We start from the raw sequence: 10,550 nt of genomic DNA, 5'->3' as shown, positions 1-10,550 counted from the left end.
TCCCCAAATTAGTTTGGTGGGTGGGTTTTTTAATTTTGTGTTTATTGTTGGGGGGGTTTGTTTGGTTGGTTTTGTTTATGCACAGACAAAGCACACTTGCTTCTGTCAGGAAATGTACTTGTGGCAGGGCCCTGCTGCAAACCCACAGGTGTAACTTAGTGTAAAGCCAAAGCACCATAATATCCCTCTTTGTTCCCACACCTGCCTTGTGACAAGGAATACTGAAGCAGAGAAGAGAGGATCTTTTGTAATGCAAACTGAAGTGTAACCCCGCGTTTGTTTCTGTTTGCTGCTTCTAGTGTTGAATGCATCTTCTCTCTTTTATCACAGAACCTACGTTGAGTGTTGTCCAGGGAGCACTCAGCAGCACCGGACGTTTCAGCCAGGATCCGTATGATCTGCCAAAAAACAGCCACATTCCATGTCATTATGACTTGCTACCAGTTCGAGACAGCCCCACATCCTCACCGAAAGAGGTCGGCAGTGAATGACCCCAAAAGCTGATGTGTAGCACAGTGGGACTCTCCCGGGGCAAAGTGGCAGGACTGTGCTCCTTCCTCTAGTTTCCTTTCCATCAGATTTGGTTCCAAATCTGTCCAGCAGACAGCTGCTGTACCTGAAACAGAATCTCAATGTGAGGTTTGTATTGTGTCTACAAGTGACAGATGGACAAATGCCACACTCTGGGGATCCTGGTTGTTCTTTTTTCATGGCAGTTAATTTTATAGACGCAGGTATGCAGCACATTTATACTGTAATATACTGGCTTAAAAATACTAGCTTGCAGATCAGTTTTTATAACATCCCATTTCAGACACTTTAAATATAGACTTCGTGTCCTCCCAGGACAGTGCAGTTTACCAAATACCACTTTGTACAGGTGATTTGATTCACTAGTTCTGTAGAAGAAAAGGCGCTTGGCCAAATTTTACCTTCCATTCTGATCTCAAGACATGATCTGATGGTGATAAGGAAGCTTGGGGAATCCATGACCAGGTTTTTCTTGTCCATTACTGGTGGTGGGCATACCTTGCTTGCATAGTTTGGGAGTTAAAAGCATTGCGTACCTCAGTATGCTACGATGGATGCCTCGAGAAACTCCTGGTATTCCAGACCCAGCACCAGCCTTCAACAAGTCTTTTGCTGCCATTCAGCTCCATACGTTGCAGTTCTGACCACTACTTCTGCCACTACACAACTAATGCTCCATCACATATCAGTAATTACTTCAGAAAAGGTGTGTGCTACATCAGTTTATTTTTGTCACCAGGGACTGATTATGTAAGGAGTGGACAAAGGTGATGACTGCTGTAAATCTTAACTGCGAGGAAAGGTTTACATTTTATAAACAGGTAGTAATAATGTCTGTAATAGAGGATAAAAATTGTCAAGTATTCTGTGGTTTTTTTTTTTCTTAGAAATAACTGAGCAATCTCTGTGCATACTTGCTAAAAAGGCACCTTTTCTTTTTTATAGCTGACGTAGAGAAACACGTGCTTAAGCTGGTCTTTTGCATCGCTGATAATGTGACACATGTACCCCCCATTCTTTATTAACTCCTGTCTCCATTTCTATGCTGTGTGTCTGTGTTCTAGCCATCTAGTTGTAATTGCAAAAATATTCTACCGTGTGTGCGTTTCTTTGGCATTTTGGCCAACTGGCCTTTATTTTGTCCGGCTGAAGGAACCTCTGGGCAGAGGGAGAGGATTGAAGGCAGAATTCGTGTCGTCCCCATGTCTGTCAGAGGTGGTTACCTAATACATAACACTTTAACCTACTTCATTGGGAAAAAACATCAAGGTGGTGTTGTCAAGGCTAGTAACGAGGAAGCAGAAGGAAAGTCCAAACCAGTCCCTCCTTAAAGTTTAGCTCATTCTGTTGGCTCTGCATGGAGAGCACCTTTCCAACAGGCTCCTTTCTCTCCCTCCAGAACAGCCTGTTGGGAACTGTGAAATCTGCCAAGGTAGCGATGCATTGGAGCAGAATTGTTCCCCAAACATCTCAGCTGGAAATAAAATGGTTGATCCAGACCGGACATTCTGTGTCAGTGCCAAGTTACCTCTAGAACCCTGCATCAGGTGTGGCAGGACTGTTTCTAGCTGCTGCTGCTGGTGATGGTGCCGGAAAACATGCTTGTAACAGAGCCCCAGCAGGCTCCTCCACCCTCTTCTGGCAGTAGCTCTCCAGCTTCTTGGGAGCAGCGTGTCCCAACATTTGCTCTGTGCCCAGGTAAAAGGGGTAGGCAGTTGCATCGTATGGCATACAGCGGGAAGCACGAGTCCTCCCTGAATTTATTTCAGCGAAGGATCGCTGGTAGACACTCTGAACAGATTACCTGCAGGGCTCACATAGTTTTGTCAAATGACAGCCACAGGACAAAAGCCCGTGGGACTGGCGTTGGCAATCCCACTGTCCCCTCTGTGCCCCAGGAGGCTTCCACTGAAGGACACTCATCTGTCAATTTGAGAGACCACCCCCCCAACTTAATCTTCATGCTTGTCATCTAGCCCTTTCTGTAGATCCCAGTATGCTCTTTAGAGAATTTAAATCCAAACAGAGATACTATATTGTGGTGGGAATTTAACGAGTAAGCTGACGAGTAATTTCAGCAAGTACTGTCTACTAAGAGAAAGGCCTTCACCAGGGACAGGGACGGCAAGAGAAGCTTTGCTGCTAAACAGTCACATTACAAGAGTGAGAAATGTCACACTGAAAAGGGAGCAACTTAGTACCAGTTTACTGAAGTGCAAAACGATGCACAAAGTGTGTAGCTGACTTTAATTGAGGTAGTAAGTAGAAACCTAAGGTTTTCCATAATGTAGGCGTACTAATGGTGGTCATGGAGAAACACCATGAACCTCAAGGCTTTTTAAAACGCTTAAAGGCTTTTAAGCAAAGATTTTAATCACAACACAGTCACACATGAAGTTTGTCCTTATTTTGATGTACCCAGAGAAGTCACATAAATTTTAATTGGAGATGCGCATGCAGATTAGGGGAAAGAAGATTTCAGTGCATTCATACTTTCTGCTGAGACAATCTGCAAAGCTGAGTTCATATTGAAGGGAATACAGAATAAAACAAACTCCAAAGTGGCCAAGGTGTCAGTTAAGATCTGTTGGATTTTCCAAGTACCGTGACCATGATTGAATTTGTTTCTTTACGTAGGTATCCAACTAATGATCCTTATACTGAAGCTCTGAAGTCCAGACTGAAGAATACACAGCTCATTTGGACAGAAATTTTGACAGAAAGATGCAAATCGTGTGGTTTGGTAGGCTTGTACTAGTGCTAAAGCACAGAACTTCCCAGTTTTAGCCCACAACGTTTCACTTTGGTGTGACTGAACTGTAATACATCTTTAAAGAAAAGCTATCAAGTGTGCCTGGCTTTTTTTCTTAGCTGTAACAAAAAGGTGTTTTGTTGTGAAAATGTTTCTGTTTTCCAAAGATGACTGCTGTTGGTCCTTCTGCCCTTCACTACCATTTATTTCACTTCATGTACCTGGAGGCTGATGGAATAAAGTTTCTAATGAAAGATGTGAAATGCTGTGACGTTTTTTCCTTTCCCTTTCTTTTGCTGAGGGTGGGTCTAGAAATAGCGCAGGAACTATAAAACATGTTACACTTACCCATGCTGGACAACCAAGTCATGTATTTGATGGCATACAAGTCTCTCTCTTAGAGACAGCAAGTAATTCCTGAGATGCTTTGTCATAAATTGTGGTGGTTTGGTCCTGGCTGGAGGCCAGACGCCCACCAAAGCCGCTCTATCACTTCAGACTTCACTTTGGTCATGATTTCACTCCCTTCTTCCCCTGCATTGTGGCACAGGGAGGGGCTTGCTCTAACGTGGGTCACAGCATCTCCTCTATGTCTCCACCTGCTTCATCTAGCGTGGAGCCTCTCCAGGGGCTGCAGGTGGGGTCTCAGCCTTTTCCATGGGCTCTGGGGGGACACCCGCTCCACCATGGCTTTCTCCACAGGCTGCAGGGGCATCATTCTCTCCAGCAGCAGGGCGAGGCCTCCTCTCCCGCCCTCCCCGGCCTTGCTGCCTGCACAGCTCCTTACATCTTCTCACTCCCCTCTTTGGTGGGAAAATGCACCTGCCTGCGTTTTTATTCTCCTAAATGTGATTCCCTGAGGCGCTGTGACATTGGACGATTGGCTCGGCCTTGTTCAGCAGCAACTCTGGCCTTGAATTAGCCCATGTTTACTCTCTCGGGCCTGCAGAGAGCTTCTGGCTGCTTCTTGCAGCAGCCATTTTATGCAGCCCCCCGCCCCCTTTTCCACCAGGACCCAGCCACGCAAAACTGTGACAGAAATCAAGGCTGATTTTGAGCTCCTGAACTTCTGTGATGTTCTGCCTGTTCCTGGAGGAGCCACGTCCAGAAGTAGGGAAATTCTTCCAAGCCAGTCTCTTCAATTTATCCCTTTACCCTTGAGAAAGATGGGAAGTTGACTTCACAAAAGCAAGATATTTTCCCTTTAATAAATTAATAATAATAATAACAATGAACGCCTTGGAATAATGACTAAGGAGCCAGTAACAACGTACAAATGCAGCATAAAGGGGCAGAGCATATGGCAGTTTCCCCTTTGTAACTCTGACCGCCAACGATTCATTTCAAACACTGGTTACAGGCAGATGTGAGGGAAATTGTTATTTATTTTAGTTCTACTTATTTATTGCTTTAACTATTTTTCCAATTTAGTTAGAGTTTGATCAAGGATGAGATTTGGCATAATGGAAGGAGAGAAAGGCAGGAGAAAACCCACAAGAGTGAGCCAAGTGCTTAGGGCTTGTTCCTCAGGGCTCAGTTCTAGGGCCAGTTCCAGTCAATCCTTTTATCAGTGATCCGGGGGCAGGGGTTGGATGCACCGTTAGCAAGTTTACTGATGCTACTAAACCGGCAGCCGCTGTTAAGTCTCTTGAGCAAGAACAGGCCTTGCAGTGGGCTGTAGATACACTGGAGCATGGGGCAGTCATCAAGGGCATGAAATTTAACAAGACAAACTATTGGCTTCTGCACCTTGGGTGGGTGGGTGCCAGGCACAAGTATAAATTCACAGAATAACAGAATATCCTGAGTGGGAAGAGATGCACAAGGATCATCAAGTGCAACTCTTGGCTCCACACAGGGCCGGCCAAGCCAGAGCATGTGACTGAGCGCTCAAAGCTGTGTCAAGGCAGGTTCAGACTTGAGCTCAGGATCAATTTCTGTACCAAGAGGGTGATCAAACACTGCAACAGCCTTCCTCAAGGGATGGCCCATGCCCCGTGCCCATCCGTTTCAGAGGCATTTGGACAATGCCCTTAACAACAGGCTTGAACTTTTGGTCAGCCCTGGAGTGGTCGGGCAGTCGGACTAGAAGATTGTTGGAGTTCCTTCCACCAGGGACAGTTCTGTTCTGTTGTGTTTTATTGTCCGTCAAGGTTTGTGAAAGCCAGAAGACCACCAAAAAGTAGTCATCTGACATGGCAGCTTCTGGAAGCTGCCTGAGTGCCATGTTTACTGGTCACCAACGGACAAGCGTGACGTCACCCAGCCCTGTAACCCAGCACACAGGGGTGCCCAACGGCCTCAAGCGCAGACTCCAGCTGAGCAGCCAGCGAGGCTGGAGTGCTGAGCGAAGGCTTGGTGCTGGTGCCTTACTCAGGACGGTTTTCCAGTGCGGTATCCCAGAGATACTGAAGGGTGTGTCCAGGGCACACGCGGCGCATCTTCGAGCGCAGCTTCCAGCTGCTGCAGCGCCATTTGGAGGAAGCAGTTCACCACCCGCAGCTCCTCCCAGCCCACCGCAGCCAGAACAGCATGGCCACGGAGGTGGAACACCGCTGTCCAGTCTGCCTGGACAGCATTGACAACGCCGCCTTCGTGATGCCATGCCTCCACCAGTTCTGCTACGCCTGCATCCTGCGGTGGGCTAACAGCAAACCTGAGTGCCCCCTCTGCAAGAGGGGAGTACAATCCATCTTGCACTCGGTGCGGGCAGACCATGAATTTGAAGAGGTCCACATCAGACCACCACAAGAGGACTCAACATGGCCTGCCATACCTGCAGCTGGAGGAGCGCCCGCACACCCGGGGACCGACAGCCCCCCTCGGCCGCTAGCTGCCCAGCCGCCGGCGGTGGAGACGGTGCCCAGGGCTACAGTGGGTGGCCTGCAGCCAGACACCTGGGCATCTCTCTTTGATGAGCACCCAGCCCTCCTCCAACGCTTTCTGCCGTGGCTACAACAACACCTGAGGGCCACATTTCAACGGCAGCCTTCCACAGCAGATGTGTTGGAGGACCTCATCCGGGCCGTCCTGGGCTTATACGGGCTGGATGAAGACGTGCTGGTCCGGCTGCTGCAGCCCAGCCTGCAGGAGCGCGCAGTGTCGTTCGTGCGCCGGCTCATCAGTGTCGCCGTGCGGCGCTGCCGCAGGGAGGCCCGACGTCTCCTGGGCCTGGAGGATGGCCCTGCAGCCGAGGCGCGGGAGGGCAGGCCCACCTCTGCCCCCCATCCTGCTGCCTCCAGAGCCGGCTCTCCTGCCCCTGGACCAGCCCCCTCCAGCAGCCCAGCAGGGGCTCGGGAAGAGGAGCGCCCCAGCACCTCGGCCGCTGCTCTTGCTGGGCATCCCACCAGCCCACACCACGCCCCCTCTCCCATCCACGGGGAGCGTGAAGAGCCGGCGGCGGGTCTGGGGCAGGCTGTGGCAGGTCCCTCCAGTGCCAGCCAGGGCAGGGACCGTGCCCCTGGGAGACCAAGACGAGCAGCAAAGAGGAGGGCCAGCGGCTCCCAGGACTCTTCCCAGCCCCCCAAGAGGCCACCCTCCCAGGAAAACTAGACCTGGGCCCAGGAGCTGCCAACACCAGAGCCGGTCCAGCAGCTGGGGCACACCCCCATCACTCGCCACCCCAGCGCTGTCCACCACCTTCACTGGACCCAGGAAGTGCACTGGCAGCAGCAGAGGTGAGTTGTGGGGGAAACCCTGGGCAGCTGGGAGGGTTGCCTGGTGCTTTGTAAAGGCTGTAAAACTGAAGTAACTGTTTTCTCTCCGGCTGGCAGAGGATGAAGGCACGAGGGTTACGGGTAGCTGGGCAGCTGCCGACTTGCGCAGCCTGAGGCGGCACGCAGCGGGCCGGGAGGGGGGTGGGGGGCAGGTTGCGGGACCGGCACCCCCACGTGACGCGAGGTCCGCTGCGAGCGTGGCGGGGGAGCTGTGCTGCTCCTGCGGCCGAGCCCGAAGGAGCCTTTTCCTGGGAGGCGGGGCCACCCGGAGGTGCTCGGGGCCGCGGCCTTCTGGCTGGGCCAGAATGTCTGGGCGGTGCGCAGCGGGAGGAGGCGGTGGGCTCTGGAGGATGGGCTCGGTGAGGCCCCGTGTCGCGGCGGGAGGAGGGCACGCCTTGGCACCCGTCGTCCGCGGCGGCGGCGGGGAGGGAGCGTCTGGAAGGCTTGGGGCGGGTGAGGCTGGGCGGTGGGCGGCATCCCGGAGCGAGCGGTGGGTGTCCCCCGGTCCCGGGTGCCGTCTGGGGCCGTTGGGGCCCTGTAGGCAGGTCCGGATGTTAAGACGCGGGCCTGGGGGCAGCGCGGGAGGTTGTGCCAGGTGGGGCGGAGGGTCGCTGAGGTCTTTGCCGGGCTGTGTGTGTGAGGAATGTCGGCGGGGTCCGCCCCGGGACGAGCTCCGGCAGCCGTCCCGTCGGGGCGACTTTCCCCCCTTGGGCAGCACACCTGCGACTGCACGGTGTCTGCCCCTCACCAGACTGATTCTGGTGTAGGCAGTCTGTCTTGTTGCCCTTACTCTGAACCGTCTTGTCCTAAAGAAAGGCTGCACTGGCCCCAGTGCTCCTTGCTGGCAGGCTCTGGGGCTTCTTGCAGCGTTACGGTTGTGGGTTGTGAGGCAGATGAAGCTACAGAGCAAGACCCCTTGCGGCCTCAGTGATGACTGGCAGTGGTATTGGAAACCACCAGCACTTCACGGAACTTCCAGCTCCTGATAGCTTGCTAGGTCCTGTATAGTGATCTGCTCCTGCGAGTCACCCTCCTGGTGACCAGGCTTTCTCCCGGCACTGGGTAGTGTTCAGATGCCTGCTCTCAGGGCCCTGTGCTCCAGCGTTGCAGCTCAGGCTGGAAGTGCTAGATCCCTTGTGGTTTTAGCTGGAATTAGCATGATTGGCAGTAGAAATCCTTACCCTTGGGGATCTCTTAGCATAGGATAGAAGTGATGCTTCAGGAAGTCTGTTTCTGGAGGATACCTTGTTGCAGTGCTTTGCCCTTTCTAGTTCGTTTATAGTGCCGTGAAAAACAAACGTTTCTTTTGGGCAAAATCGTCTGCAAGTGCTGGAGCTGTTGCATCATGACATTTACCCTACGTCAGTTGGTACAAACTGGTTGAATGCATGTGGTTCTGTGTAGCTGTGTCTTTGGGTTTACGTAGTCCCATGTAGATAACACTGTATACTAGACCAACAGTTCTCTGTGGTCATCAGTGGCTTGTGGAGCTATGTAAGCCCTCTATGATTTCAAAATAACAACAGTAAGGGTGTGCAACGAATCCCAAAGGTTGACAATGGCACTAAGAATGTGGGAAACAATTCTCAGGCACTAGGAAACTCTTAGAAAAACTGCCTGGGTTTTGTGCTATCTGTGCACTACAGTAACTGTCTGCAGAAGTCGTAGGATGAGGCTAAACCATTCTGTCATGCCTGGTGTTTCAAGCTATTGGTACAGCATTAGGTCTGAGGCAAAGTGGTTTCTGCTTGGTAAACATTTCCTTTTTTTTTTCTTTTTTAATGTGGGAGTTGTGATTAACATTATGCTGTGACTATTCAGCAGGTGTTAGAACAAGTCGTTTGACCCAAGGTGATTACATTGGAGATCCCTCCGTGCCCTTGCTTTGGCTAGAGCGAGGCTTTGCGTGTCCCCTGGGATCTGGCTGTATTGACCAGGCCCCAGTCTGAAGGAAGTTTTGTCCCTGCCTGTCTGAAATGGAATAAAGTAGGGTGAGGGACTTTTCAGATGAAACTTTGATATAGGAACAGCTCAGCTCTGTTGTTTTGGGGTGTTTTCTGAAGTGTTGTCTTTTTATTTTGTGTCAGCTTCACTCTGTCTTTAACAACTGAAGGTTTTCCTTTTGTCTTCTCTCCTGTTGACTCCAAGTATGTGCCTAGGAATCTCTCTATCAGGTAATGCAACCTGGGATGCAATATCTTATTTAGAGAGGTTTTTGCGCTGGGAATGGCTCAAAGCAATCGATTTGTTTAGTTAAATAAATAAATAAATGACAGCTCACTCTTCTGGACAGTTGTTGACTTGTGCTTAGATATTAACAATGTATGTAATCAGTATTGTTCCACACAATTAGAATAGTCAATATTACGCTTACAGGCAAGAATAGCATTTTAATGGCATTTGAATTTAGTATTCCAACTGTTTGTTTTGTTTGAGGCTCTGCTTAGAGACCAGTTTTTCCTCCTGGGGTTATGAAGTATATTGGGGGGACAGGACTTTATTAGCAGGAGCATCTACTGCACTACAAGCAGCAGTTATTTAAGGGTGACTGAAAAGAGTTCCTTTTTCTAAACTCTGACATACCACCACGTTCTAGATAATGTGTTTTTCCATGTGGAATTTGGTCATCTGCATTTGTAGGTTATAGTTGGCTGTGAATTTCTATATTTTGGAGTCACAACCTGAAAAATGCTTTTGAAGTATGGTCATGTTGTCCAGATTATTGCAAAATATTAGCGGAAACGTAACGACTTGATAATAAATTTAAGCGTGATGTGTTGGGAATGTGGTGTGTGTCCCGTCCCGTCCGTGTCCCCCGCTCCCCTCCCTTCCCCCTCACCCCTTGTGGTTTTCTGTATTTCTTTTTTCCATATCCCTTCTTTTTTACTTCCATGTAAGCCTAAACCGAGATTGCCTTCTAGCTAAATGTGGCAGGGGGATGAAATTTGTGAGATCAGCTGATGCTCACAAATCGCTAGATGGCAGTGCCGCAGTTGCTGTCACCGAAAGTGCCTGTTTGCACTGGGCTGTCTGAGTTTCCTTTGTGTTTTCAGTGCAGTAATACAAAGCGTTCTACTTGGCAGGAGGACATAGAAGTCACTTCCTTATGAAATTAGGCTGGATTTCAGCAGGAGTTGCTGCAAATGTTGTGTTTGTGGCTTGGACAGTGGAGAATTATCTATTACTGTTTTTTTTAAGTCACTGAAAAGAGCAGCCACTTCCCTACCCATCTGGCATTGAGGATTTGCAGGCTGATCTTACTGGGGAGCTTTTTCCCTGGATCTCCCGTAGGGGAGGGTAGAAACGTTCACTGGAAACTTTGCTGAGGCCTGAACATTGTTTAAAAGTCCGTGGGTTGGTTGGGTTCTTTGCCTTCCATGTTCTTTCAGCCCAGTGCTTTCTGGTTTCTTCCGTGTAAGTGGTTTCAGATAGGCGGTTCAGATGAAAGTATTTAACCACATGTCCTGTAGGATCAATTTTAATTGTCAGCAGTTCTAGATTCTTTCAAGATGATGAGCTATTTGCTTCCAATTCCACCTATCATAGTTTTG

The 10,550-nt window shown here is 49.9% G+C and overlaps 2 protein-coding genes across 2 annotated transcripts in view; both read left to right on the top strand.

Annotated features, from left to right (window-relative positions):
* Nucleotides 1-564, top strand: part of LOC311203713 (uncharacterized protein) — a gene marked incomplete at its 5' end in the record, with an annotated part of 71,391 nt that extends 70,827 nt beyond the window's left edge. The window contains 1 exon segment of the mRNA XM_084278470.1: nt 331-564. Coding sequence (XP_084134596.1) covers nt 331-491 — 161 coding nt within the window. The 3' untranslated portion in view covers nt 492-564.
* A 5,251-nt stretch (nt 565-5,815) lies between these two features.
* Nucleotides 5,816-10,550, top strand: part of LOC311203712 (uncharacterized protein) — a gene marked incomplete at its 5' end in the record, with an annotated part of 40,636 nt that continues 35,901 nt past the window's right edge. The window contains 1 exon segment of the mRNA XM_084278469.1: nt 5,816-6,492. Coding sequence (XP_084134595.1) covers nt 5,816-6,492 — 677 coding nt within the window.

The sequence above is a fragment of the Gallinula chloropus genome (genome assembly GCF_964237585.1).
Source record: "Gallinula chloropus genome assembly, chromosome: Z".
NCBI classification, from domain to species: domain Eukaryota; kingdom Metazoa; phylum Chordata; class Aves; order Gruiformes; family Rallidae; genus Gallinula; species Gallinula chloropus.
The sequence above is the reverse complement of the archived record's forward strand: the minus strand, read 5'-3'. Positions and strand labels throughout refer to the sequence as shown.